At 40.0% G+C, this 14474-nt stretch overlaps 2 protein-coding genes across 5 annotated transcripts in view; both read right to left on the bottom strand.

Moving 5' to 3' along the window:
• Positions 1-2367, bottom strand: part of cgnb (cingulin b) — a 31191-nt gene extending 28824 nt beyond the window's left edge. For both annotated transcript variants that reach the window (XM_044137555.1, XM_044137556.1), the window contains exon 1: positions 2146-2367. In XM_044137555.1, the coding sequence (XP_043993490.1) occupies positions 2146-2196 (51 nt within the window). In that variant the 5' untranslated portion in view covers positions 2197-2367. The remainder of the gene's footprint in view (positions 1-2145) is intronic.
• A 2080-nt stretch (positions 2368-4447) lies between these two features.
• Positions 4448-14025, bottom strand: pygo2 (pygopus homolog 2 (Drosophila)). 3 transcript variants are annotated; one of them, XM_044137566.1, is made up of 5 exons: positions 13790-14025; positions 11907-11967; positions 11395-11583; positions 11255-11307; positions 4448-8980 (listed from the first exon to the last, which is right to left on the bottom strand). In XM_044137566.1, the coding sequence occupies exons 4-5, from the start codon at positions 11297-11299 to the stop codon at positions 7310-7312; spliced, it is 1716 nt and encodes a 571-aa protein (XP_043993501.1). In that variant the 5' UTR covers positions 11300-11307; positions 11395-11583; positions 11907-11967; positions 13790-14025; the 3' UTR covers positions 4448-7309. The 3 variants fall into 3 exon arrangements, with proteins under 3 accessions (XP_043993501.1, XP_043993499.1, XP_043993500.1); XM_044137564.1 differs by lacking the exon at positions 11395-11583; XM_044137565.1 differs by lacking the exons at positions 11395-11583; positions 11907-11967.
• Positions 14026-14474: the final 449 nt, after the last annotated feature.

Below are 14474 nucleotides of genomic sequence, written 5' to 3'. Positions count from 1 at the left end.
TGTGAAGCTTTTATTTTTAGTTAATAAAAGCTATGAGTGAATTTCATGCTTTCAACACGCTAAGGAAAACGGATGTGAATTTCAGCTAAAGTCAGTCGCATGGGTTCAATCCCCATACTGGCCAATTAAAATCTGAAGTCTTCAGAAAATCAACACTTTAAATGAAAAAAAGCTGGAAAATAAACTATTATGCATTGATTTTTGAAAAACATTAGAATATGAGCACTTTTCTCAAATCTTCACTGTGGTAAGATCATGTAAGTTTCTTCTGAAATCGATGAAAACTCAACACTGTGTACGGTAGGTTAGCTCAGCGGGTCAGAGCGTGGTGCTAATAACGTCGAGGACCTGTGAAAACATGAACTACTGTCATGTTCTTTAGGTTTGAGGTTTCAAAATCAAGTTTTATTTGACATGTTATCTTGGCATCAACTTGTTTTATAAAGTAAAAATTCAGCAAAGCCATCGACAATGATATTTTAGTGAGTTTTATGCTTCCTTCTATTGACCGGCTTTATGAAGATGCCGACTTCCTTTTCCAGCAGGAAATGGCATCTGATCGCGCTGCCAAAGGTACTAAACTCACCTGATATACAATTTATGCCATCTTCCTCTTGGTATTGCCAAGAGGAAGATGAGACACCAGACTCAGCATTGCCGAGCAGCTCAAGGCCACCATCAATGCCACTGGATGCTAATCGCCACCATGCTACGCTGCATGGATCCACAAGTTCAGGCAAAAGGAGCCATGATCGAGTATCGAGTACACAAACTGTACGCTACTGTTCTTAAAAATCCCAGATGCGTGTCCACTTTGTTATCGCATCTTTTCCTTCCACTCAACATTCCTGCTTAGCTACGTTACTCTTAACAGAAAGCTTCTTTAGCCATAACCTGCAGCGGTTTACCATCCTTGTGGGAGGTGTCAGTTACTATTGACTAGACTATGTTGTTTATTGTGCAGTTCATAACAAGCTCACAACATTTCTGTATTAAATAAACAGAAAAACTGAATTTTAGAGCTTCGTTATCTATAAGTTACAAGAAATATAATATTTGAAATATGTCCTTTTGTATTTAATCAATGTCTATAAAATATGGGCTTCATTTATATAAATGAATTAGAGAAACTTATCTTCTTATTTATTGTAAGTGTAATCATTAACACAAGAAAGAAAAAAGTAATTTAATTAGAATATTACAGTGTGGCTACGTTGATGAATACTTTTTAGTTTTAAAACAAAGTCCTGACAGGGTGAACTAATTAGCTGGTTGCTGTCCTGATCATCAGCATTTAAACCTGAATAAATAATTTACACCTAATACTAAAAACATCTCCGTTTTTATACGATTAACATTGATGTATCGCTCATAAAAAAGAAATAAACTCTTGTAAATCTGACTTGTGAGAACCCCTGTTGGTTCTGTGCAGCCGCTTGTTTTGCGTATGCTTCCGTCTGCCTTACAAGAAGATGATACTAAAAGTCCTGCATGTGTTTACCAAACGAAAGAGCTTTAAGTGTCGCTTCAGGGACACACTTATAGCTATTTCTGGAGCCAACTCTGACAAAAACAATTACAACACCCTGTCAAATCGGATTTACGCATCAGTTATTACAAAAGAGCCTATATTATAATTTAAACACGGATGCTGCAGACTGTAACAGCACCTGTGTGCTTCTGTGTTAATTGCGTCACACCCACCCATCCGGTCAGTCAGTATCGGTGCGCATCGAAACCTCCCGGTTGTTTACATCTGCCACACTGAGCAACAACTCTGAGTTGTAAAATCAGGCGAAATAAGCAGCAGCCCTACCAATGAGACGCCGCCGCATCCTACTTGAGGCGTTCACCTGCTGTAACAGCCCCACATATCCTCTTTACGCGGCGCAGACAGATCCGATTAAAACAAGAGTGGATAGTGAGCGCAACAAACCAACAAACCCCCCATGAAGGCGGACAACAAAAGCTGTCCCCCTCCCCACCTTCCTCCTGCGATAATTTCCATGAGCAGAAAAGCCACAGGTGGATCCCTCTTTTGGTCCAAATGCTGGGGAATGCCCGCTCTGCTCAACAGACCGCATTACTCATACTTTATTTCCAACTCAAAGTAAATAAGAAGCTGCTGAGTAAGTGTTACTGCACCTGCAGTGATGGTCCAGTTTCCGAGCGCTTCCTCTGCCAATTCCTCGGCATGTATAAATCAACAGCAAGTCCACGCAGCGCTAAGATGGGGAGATGTTATTCCACGGGCCGAGGACATTGGGGAAAATCACCCCCACGACCAGAGGAACCTGTTGCCAGCACGTCCGACGGACCGTCCTCCCGCCAAGGCAGCGATTTGATTGGTGGGAAGCAGCTGAAAGGGGCGGGGCTTCATTGCGCACTGACTTTCATCTCTCCTGCTGCACTTTAAAACACAATGCAGCCACTGTGTGACCCACTTCAGCTGTGTAATCAATGAGAAACGCTTTGCATGGGGGTATTATCTATAACAGCAGAACCAATGGGGAAAAGAACCATAATTTGCTGCTACTAAAGATTACACTGGAATCTAACTTTAGTGATTAGGAAAAGTATTCACTCCCCGTGAGCTGTTTCATGTTTAATCAGACCACAACCACAAACCTTAAGACTTTTTATTAGGATTTTATGAAATAAGCAAAGTCATTCATGATGTTCAAAATGTTCTGAATAGTGTAGTGTGCTTTTTGCTCTGGACTCCTTAATAAAATCCAACTGACTTTAAGAAGTCACCTAATATGGTAATGTTAGTGAACAAACATGATCATCAAACCAAGAAAAACAGAAGACAAGTCTGTAAGAAAGTTGTGGAGAAACTTAAGTTAGGTGGAAGCTATAAAACCAGTTCCAAGACAAGACCATTTCAAAATTTCTAACATATCACCAAATGAATTAGTGATATTTTGAACATTATTTAATCGATTTGGATTTTGTGTTTCATATATTTTAAACTAACATTTCAAAAATAATAAAAAAAAAAACTTTTCTTGTTGAAAATATTAAATTTTCAGCTTGTGTTGACGGTTGGCACTTATAGCTTTTCAAAGCAGTTTTTAAGTGCAATTTGTGTGCTGGTAGAGAATAAATAAGAAATTCTTTGTCGACTTCTGCAGTCTTCAATTTGATGAAGTTTGCGTTCTCCGCATATTCCATACTGCTAGGCATTTTCTGACATTATGCAGGAAACCCAGATATCTGAAAATGTCACTTTGACTCGTCATAATTGAGATATCATGACTTGTAATTATGGATTTGACACTTAAAATAACAAATCTGCTGATGTCATTTGAGATATCTTGAAGGAATTCTGACTCGTCAAAATGTAAGAGATCTTGAATTTTTGTTCACAATGTATGCAGACATCTTAAGGATAGTCACAATGTAGTAATGTCTAATCAAATGTCCAGTTTTAGATATCTGAAATGTAATTACACATAGTCAAATGAAGGGGATTTTATGACAAAACGGCCTGCCGTACAGCCTTTAAAGGGACATGGTTTTGGTGAAAATGGTCAACCAGTTAAAATGAACTCTGTTCCATCTCAAAAGGAGGAAAATGAATAGGATGTGCCATTTGATCCGCTCTGTAACCAGGCCAAGTAAAAACAATGCATTTGTTTTGTTTTTTTAAATTCATGGTTTCATTTTCACATTTTCCTTCCATTTTATAGTAGTGTGCTACATAACGTGATCAAAAGTGTTGCATTTTGACTTCCATGCACCTGTTACATCTTTTACTTGTTTTCTATTGTCACAAGTTATACAATTTTACTGCAATTTCAAAAACTCTCAATATGATGTTTCTTTTCATAGTGGTATGACTTGATATAAAAAACTGAGTGTTCAATATTGGTGCATTTACTAGAAAAGCTGGACCAACGTCACATTTATACAGGCATGAAAAATAAACGTAAACCCCCCCCCAAAAACAAAACAAAACACCCCCCCCCCTGAATTTGCAGCCAAATGTTACATTTATTTTAGACTGCTCATAAATTAAAGGATTAAAAATTTAATTTGATTAATCAATATAATTTGAAAGCAATTTGGTGACTGCTAATACCGAAGCACAAATTGGCCAACTTTCCGTTAATCAGCTGACTGAAAGAAAGCAAGTAATTTTTTTATTACTAAATCAAACAAAACTTAAGTTTCCACTTTGTTAAATGCTTTGTCCCTTAAAGGAGAGGAATCTTGTAATTTTTTTATTTTCAGCCTTCTTCCACAAAACTACAGCAGATTTATTTCTGCTTTTATGTTTAATGTTAGCCTAAACAAAAGCTTACAAAAAATAAATGTGCTATAAAGTTAAATCTTCTGCATAAGCTTCAACATCAATGTCTAGGATAAAACAATATTTTATGTGACTGTGTATATAAAAAACAGACAAATAATTCAAATAAAATGATAAACCAGACTCGGACAACATAACAAAAAACTGTCTTTACTTCAGAGTTTAGTACCTCTCCTTTCCCCACCACCTGTAGTACTCGCAGGTTCCACCAGGAGGCACCAGAGCAGAGCAAGAGTACAGCACAAATAGTACAAAACAAAAAGGGAACGACTGAGAGCATGAAAATAAAGGCAACTTGGACATGTAATAAAGAAAAATGACAAGAAAGAATTAGAGATAAACACCTTATACCGCAATAAAAATGGAAAAATGGGTATTTCTCTTTCCTTTTTTTTCTCGTTTAGTTATTTGGTCTACTTCAAGGTTTCCTGCAGTGAGGAATCCTGAAAATAAACGACAAGTTACTGCATTGGATCGCATGCATCTCCCTCCAATAGTTTCTGTTAAGGACTATGCACATCGTGAAATGAGACATGATGTCACTACTTGCTATGCCAACACCATCCAAAAGCACTGGATTCACAATGTCATGAGTACTGCAGATAGAAAAAGAGAAAAGAAACAAACAAAAAAAACAACAAAAACGGCCGTATAAAAACCAAAACACCATGGATACAACCAAGACACGAAAACTCAACTCATCTTTTTTTTTGTTCACTGGTTTGACTCTGCGACTTGTTCACAAGTGATGGGAACTCTAGACAAATGTTTCGGTCAGTATATTTACAAGTTTGTATTTGCTTTTTTGTTTATTTTTTTGGTGGTGACTAGTGGATGAGATCCCGACCTCGTACTCCTTTGGACGAACCAGCACTGGGTACAGAACGATGCAGTAAGTAGGGTTAAAGCGTGTAAGATTTAGCTTCCACAATACACTTAATACTGACATGTTTATACTGCCATACACTGATAAATTGTTTTCAGTTTCTCCCCTTGCTTGCAGTAAAAGGCCAACAACGTGAAACGGCAGTGCTGAACTGAAGTGTTTCAGTAGAAAACTAAGCTGCGAATTCATGGGACCTTTTTACAGGGTTCCTACACATTTATCTGGTAAAAAGTTTCCAAAGTTCCCAGTCCTTTAAGTTCATTTTCAGATATAAACACACACAAAAAACAAAAATCACTTAATTTATGGCAGATTGTTTGTTTTTTTTCTTGTATTTTTTATTTTTTTTTTACCAGGTATCAGATAAGGAAGTTTCAAAAACCTCACACTAACAGGAAGGGCAAAAGGATAAAAGGAAAGATGGAACTAAAGACACAAGGAAGAAAGAATGAAAGAAAAAAGAGCTGGGCGATCGTAGATCTTAAGAATAAAATCTCAGATTTTAATTATTTCAATTAATTCCCCTCCCCGTTTTCTTTTATGAAAAGAAATGACAAAAGAAATATTTTCAAAAAGTGGCTTTTATTTCAACAGAGTATTAGGGCCAGGCTACGATAATTTTTGTTTAATTGTTAGAATATAGTCATAATATTAAGAGGGAAAAAAAACCTCAATTCTACCAGAAAAACACCTTAATATTACAAGTAAAAAGTTGTTTTAATGAGAAAACAGTTTAATTATCAGGATCTGATGTGAGTTTGTGTGCTTCCTTCTTTAAACATACACACGGTTTCAAAGTTCAGCTATTGATAATTTGATGCTGATATGTTAAAATTTGAAGTTTTTCTATTAAGTATTATCTCTAAACCTTAAACCAAAGTATAACTTTACAAGATGCTCAACATTCCTCATCTTAATTCAACTTTGTGTTGGAATTCTCAAGAAATAATACTTTAATCTCCTAATATTACAGCTTCTGGTAAATTTATTTATTTTTATCATAAAAATAAACAATCTTACAAAATAGTCAAAATAAATAATAATTTAGATTTTTAAAAATAATCTTAGCCTTGCCCTTATATTATGTTGTAATATTCTTTTGAATAATTTTTTTAAAGAATAATTTTGTTTAAATTCAAATTTTGTTTGAATCCGTCAAACAAAGAAGCAACTTTGGGTTTCCTGACATCGTCTTGAATCATGATTTTCCAAAAATAAAAATTTGACTAATCAATAAAAACGATTCATCACCCAGTCCAACACGAAAAGCAAAAAGAAGCACAGAATAGTGGAAAAAAAAGGACGAGTATGTAGGAGTCAAGTCACACAGAAAAGGACATAATGAAAGGAAGAAGTAAAGAAGAAAGGGAATAAAGGAAGGACATTGAAAAAAAGTGGGAAGAAAAGACAAAGAAGAATAAAGTAGGAAAAGGGAGAAGAGAAAGAAAAAAGGACAGACAGATGGAAGATAGGAGAAGGTAGAAACAAGGAAATACTGGAAAGATAAAATGATTAATAAAAACAAAAACGAAATACAAAAAAAATTTTCCCTACTCAATTTCTTTTTTCCACACTTAACCAAATAGTTGAACCGCATTCCAGACTTTTCCAGACTGGAGGCTCCTTGATTACTTCCGGTAGCCGTTCCAGGGCGTCTTCTAATTAAAATCAGAAATCTGCTGAACTCATACCAGTACACAGCGAGCATTTAAACATCATGTCCCACCGCCTGATTTAATTTTCTGAGTGCGTGAGCTGGAAATATCGCCACGTCACATGTGGTTCAGTGAGTCAGTCAGTGCGGGAGTTTCTGTGCCAGTCAGTCACAAGCGATTTGAGGTAGTGTGTTGGTGTCAGTGCTTAGGTGATTGGCAGGCGGATTTCTCAACGTGGGTAACATTCATCATGATTTCAAACTCTAATTGCCGGGGAGGGGAAGGAAAATTTATTTGTCTAGAGCCACTCAAAGTGCTACGTTTAAGCATCAGAGTCGATGAGCGTGTCGCTTTTGTGTAGTGAACGAGTAAAGGGCTGGCCGAGCCGCAGCTGACGTGGCACACAGGTCATTCAGTTAGATCAGAGTCCGTTTGTCCAATCGATGCTGCTCAGCTCTCGTTAGCCGCCACCAGCTGGCCTAAACCCTGGCGCACGTACACGGCCTGTATGTCCTTGGTCTTGATGCAGAAGTCACAAGCCCAAACGGCGGCGCTTTCCGTGGTCAGCAGCCCGTACGCCGGTTCTGTAAGGCCCGTACAGTCACGGTGGAACCAGCGCTGGCACGTAGCCTCGCAAAGGATGGCGTCCTGGTCGTCGTGTACTTCCGCCAAACACATGCCACAAGGGAAGACCATACCGGGTCCGCCGAGTTTTCCAGGCCCTGAGCTGGGCCCGGTTGTCGGGGCTGTGGGTCCAGGAGGCAGGGGAGACTGGGTGTTGGGGGTCGAGGTGGAGTTTGAGGGGGGGTTGGGGTTGCTGCCAGGAGTGTTGCCTCCATTGTTGTTAGCTATGTTGTTCTGATTCGAGTTGGGGGCAGCGTTGGACAGCGGTCCGCCGGAACCGGGAGTGTTGTTCTGCTGGTTGTAAGAGGAAGACCCTGCAGAGTTTGGCGGAGTTGATTGTTGCTGCTGCTGATTGGAGTTGTTGGAGTTTGGGGTGTTGGTGTTGTTGGGGGGCTGCAGCTGACCGGACTGCGGGTGCTGGGGTTGACCTGATCCGTTCACCGGACCGGTAGGAGAAGAGTTGGGGTTGGGTTGCGGTGGAGCTGACGGAGGTTGGCCAGGTGTGTTTGCACTTTGTGGTGGGACATCGGGGTGGCCGGGAAAGCCTCCACCTGGTTGTGAAGGTCCAGAGTTAGAAGGAGGGCCGGGTGTACTGTTGTTATTTGGGGGGCCGTTGGGATTCATGTTAAGCTGCTGCTGCTGCTGTTGTTGTTGTTGCTGCTGCGGTGGAGGACCAGGCGGTCCCCCTCCTCCACCGAAGTTCTTCCCATCCTCGCTGCCGGGCCCTGGCGGACTGGGGCCAGGGTAGGGGCCTTCCTGTGAGGGAGGAAACTGTCCTTGAGGCGGCATACCTGGCAACCCTCCCCCTACCATGTTGCCACCAGGGCCACCACCCATTCCACCCATCATGTTCATCCCAGGACCCATGCCTCCTCCCATAGGAGGCAAGGGCCCTCGTGGACCTCCACCTCCAGGCAACGGTGGGCTGTTGAAGGGGTGTCCGCCCTGGCCGTGCTGCTGCTGGGGGGGCATGCCGAAACGAGGATGGGGCGGCCCACCGCCTCCAGGACCCCCCATTCCTCCAGGAGACAACATGGAGTTAAATCCTGGCCCAGGATGCATGGGGGGACTGAAGTTTGGTTGCATATTGAACTGAGAGGGGCCACCTGGAGGAAATCCACCTCCCCCGCCTCCTCCGCCACCACCGCCTCCACCTCCTCCGCCTCCAAAGCCGGGCATTCCTCCAAAGCCTAACTGCTGGTGCGGTCCAGCGTTGCTCGGAGGGCCGAAGGGCGGTCTGCGTCCAGGCTGACCACTTCCCGGTCCGCTCGGGCCTCCCATGAAGTTCATGCCTGGACCCATTCTGCCTCCACCTCCATACCCACCTCCTCCACCGGCACCTGGACTGGGGAGAAACGGAGCCCCACCTGGTCCGCCTGCCCCACTAGGTCTGGACGGAGATCCAAAGTCATCGTCAAATGGGTTGGAGGCGACCAGATGGTCCACCATGGGCGTAGGAGGAGGTGCAAACTCAGTGAGGTGGGAGAATCCCGCCGCCTGAAACAGAAGAAGTTGACTTTTTAAAATTTGAATGAAACTATTATCAGCAACACTCAAATTGAAGACTTTTTAAAACCATTACAAGTGGAATTTAAGACCTATATAGCCACAGAAATGTGTGAACTTTTTCCAGCAAACTGGTCATAAACTTGCACTTACCCATGATGGATGCAAAAAAGCTAGCTAACTAGCAAGGTATGTTAGCAGTGAGTTAGCGGTAGCCTCAACCGTCTCGAGTCAAAGTACACAATGAAGATGTCTGACGCAAACTTTGGCCTGACACCAAAGTCCCACAAATCCCCCAAAAAACAGAATATATAAGATTAAATAGTCCTGTCAAGAAAAACATTTAAGAACAAAAGGCCAACTTACTTCTGAAAAATAAATTTAAGGCTTTTTACAAGTTTTTAGGGATAGGCAGACTCTTTATTTATAAGGGAGGCAAAGAAAATGTGTGCGAAATAACTTCTTGAGAAACACACACCCAAAACCTCTTATTCAATTCACTTTCCCATTAAAGTAAAAAAAAAGAAAGAATAGACAATAGATTTGACTGAAAAGTGGATAAACTGCAAACAACAAATGGTAAATAATAGTAGAAACCTAAGAAGCTGTAAAAATAAACAACTGGATGCTAGGAAATGCATATCAACTCTTCTGTGATTTTTGTTCCTCTCAGATACACAGATTTTAACAGACAAGTAATAAAAACTAAACGTAGGGAGTACCAACTCAGGCTTCTTTCTGGGTTTCTGTATTTGTATCAAAGATACTTCGGATTGGGCGTGCCGTGGTGTCATAGTGCGACCCACGTTCGGAGGCCTTGAGTCCTTGACGCTGCCAGCGCGGGTTCGACTCCCAGACCCGGCAACATTTCCCGCATGTTTTCTTCCCCCATCCTGTCAGCCTACTTTCATATAAGGGACACTGGAGCCCACAAAAGATGTCAACAGTCCATTAAAAAAAGTAAATGTCAGGGAGTGTCAGTTCACCCTTTACCCACCAAGCAGACTAAGTAATAATAGAATAAACTGTGAAGAAACATGGAGATTTGAAATAAAAAGCAAGAAATCATAGGCGTAAAGCAAAGATCTTGTTTTTGGTGCGACCTCTCTGAATATCCAGATAGTGCCGATAGCATTGCGGGAGTTTTGGAGTCCTTTTTTTTGCTCCAGGTTTCTTAAAATTGAATACAGTACCAATATATATGTAAAAAAAAAAAAAAAGCATTCACCGCCTTTTTTGTTGCTCTTATTAAACATTTATTAAACATTAAACGTTTTTATAAAAAAACTCAAAAAACACTAGTGGAAACTGATTTCCATAAAATAATAAAGTAAAATATGTAACATAAAATAAGTATTTGAATAAATATTCACCCCCTTTAAAATTACTGACATAATTCAACAAAGGTCCAGCCAATTTGAGCAAATAGTCTCAAACTTTTCTAACGAAATATGAAAAAATAGATTTGAATTTGAATGTTTTTCTGGCCATCTTTTCTAAAAAAGAAAGAAACAACAACATTTTCAAAAAGTGGCTTACATCTCAATCATTCCTTCTGTGAGTTGTACAACAAAGTATTAGAGAATTTTTGTTTAGTTACAAGGAAATAGCCATAATATTATCAAAGTAAAGATGCAATTTTCCTAGAAAAATGTCTTAAAATTATGAGAAAGGAACGTTCTGCTGAGAAAAAACCTTGAGTTTGTTATTTGTTATTTTCCGGGTTGGAGTTTTTATAAATGCCCAACTTTATTCTCCTAATATTCTCACTATGTTCTCATAGATGAGTAATTAAAAAAGAAAAAAAGATTTTTATTTCATCATAGACTTAACCTGAATTCATAGTCCAAATAAACAGAATCTGCAAAACACGCTTGTCAAACAAGATGGCCGACCTGTGGCAGTGATGACATAAATCTGAACTATGAGTTCACTGGAGAGAAAAAAAAAAAAATCCAGATTTTCCAAAAATTAAACCTTCAAAAAACAAGAATTTGACCTAATCTCAAGTGACTGTTGAAAGACACCTGTGTCTGGAAACAGATTTGCTTTTGCAGGCAAAGACGCATCTATTAAACATTGACTCAAAAATATGTGCAACAGCTATGACATATTTGTACTTGTCATTTTGTATAAGTTTTTTGTAATTTCTTTTAAATTAAAAAAGCCAATTTTGTGGGTCCTGACTGACTTGATGCACAGCGGTGGATATTTTTTAAGAGCCACCGTACATTGTCAAGTAAAACCTCGATGCACCCTCCTCACCTGAGTGGAAGATTTCCTGGCCTTCTTCTTCTCTGGGCTCTTCATCTGTGAAGCTGAAGTAGGAAAAAAATAGGAGAAGAAACTTGAGTAACTGAAAAAAAAAGACAAACAAAAAAAAAACCATTCTCTTCATGCCTCACATTATTGATCCACCACCAATCATCACATTTGGATTGGCCAATACCCCTTAGTGACAGAGTGGAGCAGCTTTAGACCTAGGGCCTCTTTTTCAAGTCCAACAGTTGAGATGGATTCAATGATGGGACATAGACTGGCATGAGGACAAAATGCTGAACATCCAGGCGTTATCATCACCAACGTTATGAAGCCTTGAATCGCAAATGACCCAGGCAGACCAACAGGGAGAGAGGCCGCAAACAGAGGCAGAAGAGGTAAGGTCAATGAGGGAGACAGGAAAAGACTTCAGACATGAGAACGAGGAAACGGTACTGAAGATACATTTATAGCAAGATAGACGTAATAACCTGTTCACAGACTCACTCTGTGAGAAACAGCCACCACCGAAGACAGTCGTGAAGTTTACATATGGGGGAGGCGAAAAGTGATTTGCTAACAGCACCAGTGCAGCCCATTGCAGCGCAGTAATGGATGATTCCGATCTGATCGGGAGATGGGTGAAGGTAATTCCTACCTTTTCGTTTTCCTTGTCCCGCCTGTAGTCTCCCCGATTCGGAAGCCATTAGCTAATATGACTGTCGGTGAAGTGGCAAATCACCGTTCATATGCAAGGGAAAAAAAAAGTTACAAAAATGACGACGTCTTGAAGGCTACATGCCAACAGGTTGAGTCTGCCACAGAGGCCCAGAGGTCCAAAACACGACGATACGTTGTTTTTTTTCCCCCTTCTTCTTCAATGGTGCAACATACTCTTTAATTGAAGAGTTTTGTCTGGTGTTGTTGTGTTTTGGATCTCAGGTTCAACCTCCCTGTCAGTACTGTAACTACAGCATTGGCTAACACTTAAAAGTGAACTGGATTAGCTGGTACAATAACGCCGGCCCAGGTCTGAAAATATTTTAGCCACGGTGTCTGTCACGCCAGGATTTGGTCACCAAATCAACGTCAGACAAAAGTGACAACACTAATGTTATGTAGCAGAAATTTACGGAGCTCATAAGGTGCCACAAGTTGAAATTAAATGGAAAATTAACTGATTTGGGTTAGTCAACAGTATGCACAGATTTGCTGTCATATTTGTGTCAATGTAGAGCAGGAATTGTACTGAGCTGTGTTTTCAGCAAAGAGGTTGTTGTCAACAAAGTGACAACAACATAGAACCAGATCTCAAACAAAGGCTTAACAATTTCATATTGCTTTTAATGCAGAAGGAAACAATGTACTGTGACAATAATTTCCTGTCCTGCTCCAATAACCATGAATTCCAATTTAGGTTGTTTATAACTATCAAAAACTTGGCAGATTTTTTGATTAATTTATGCTTAAAAAAAGTCTTCTTTGTCAGTCATTTTAAACAACAGACCAAGTTACACTTTTTTGTTTAAATATTTAGGTTATTACCATGAAACCTTAATATTTTTAGCCACATTTAGCATCACAACCATTAATAAATCCTACTAATTGTTACTAAATGCAAAACGTCAGAGTAGGTTAGAATCAGAGCTAGAAAAACATCCATCGATGACTAATATACAATTTAGCAACAGAACTGCAGGATTTTTTTATGTTATGCTTCCCTAGTTTTCAGATTTGGGTCTGATGTCATTCCCAGACCCAAGCTCTGACATCTCATTTAAAAACTTTAGGGTGCTGTAAAGTTATTACTCGTTCTAGGTGATATTAGCAATTTAATACTACGCAGACTGAGACAAAAACATGGAACACGTATCACAAAAGATTCCTAAAGCTGGTCGATGAGCAACGAGTTTTCCATTGAAAGTGTCCAAATTGGTGCGTTATATGCTTACCACATTTTTGTGAGATCTAAATCAGACAGGTATCATTAGAAAGTCTGAATTCTAGGTGTTGATAATGCCATTTTGCATATCTGTGCACACGTTTCCTAAACTTAGCAAACGTATGTTCCCAACTTCTATTTTTATTGCTACATCTGGCACTTGCAGGGCTCCGTACCAATTTCGTGTAGATGCAACCCAGCTTGTTTCTGTTGGTTGATGCTGGTTTTCATACTACCAGCTGTTAGTCAGTAGGCATACGGTACAGAGCTCCCCGTCCTCCTCTAATCACTTGCAGATGTTTGGTTAGCAACTTGCAGGACGCTACGTTTCTTAACCAGTTAGCCACGTTACCCAATGTGGCTAACCAGCAGCGCTGAGACTTGCACTCAAAACTCGTACAAATAATAAACCAAACTCTGCCATATGTGTCTCTACAGTCATGTATGAGCAGGTGCAAATAATTTTAACACATATCACATAATATATAGCACAAAGAAATCGATTAGGTTGTGTGAACTTGCTGTTTGCTATGCTAACATTAGCGAGCTAGCTGCAGATTGCTAGCCATCTGGCAGACTATCGTGGAAGCAAACTGTACCCTTTCTCCGATGCTTGCTCTGCTGTGCTGTCCTTTAAAATGAAACTCGCTGGTGTGTCATTGCCAGCAAACCAGTCCTCACACGGTGTGTGCTTGTTGATCCACCATTCAACTGTAATTCATTCAAAAACGCAAATTTCGGTCATAATTATCACGGCCTTTCTGCCGCTACCGGACAAAGAGGGAGAAGCAGGGGCAGCGAGCAGCACGGACGGTTACATTTCGTCACACAAATAGGGGTGTTGGTAGGTGTTTACTACTTATTTTACCGCCGCCTTTGGTAAATAAAATGCCCAGTTTGCTTGAATTCATAGTAGAAATCCAAATAGAAAAGTATATCTATACCGCCTTGCAGAAAAGAGTGAATGGTCTAATTTTAATTTATTAAAAAAATCACACCCACACTTATGGCTAGGCTAAAATATGCAAAGCTGGTCTAAACAGCCCATTTCCCAACCTGCATTTCAGTAAAAGGCAGTCAATTATTTGGGTGAAATGGGATTAAAACTGATATGCCACATGTAAATTGATTGTGAGTTATTACTGTCTTGAATAATAGTTGCATGAACTTTGGTGAAACAACATTATTGCAAGTGCATGCTGCTAAAATTTAAACCTTGAGATATTTTATTATGTTATATTATATTATAGAGAGGATCTTGGTTTCCTGAAAGTTTTCGTACAG

Source organism: Gambusia affinis, linkage group LG14 (assembly GCF_019740435.1).
Source record: "Gambusia affinis linkage group LG14, SWU_Gaff_1.0, whole genome shotgun sequence".
Taxonomy (NCBI): Eukaryota; Metazoa; Chordata; class Actinopteri; order Cyprinodontiformes; family Poeciliidae; genus Gambusia; species Gambusia affinis.
Note: the sequence above shows the minus strand (reverse complement) of the source record. Positions and strands in the feature narration are given on the sequence as shown.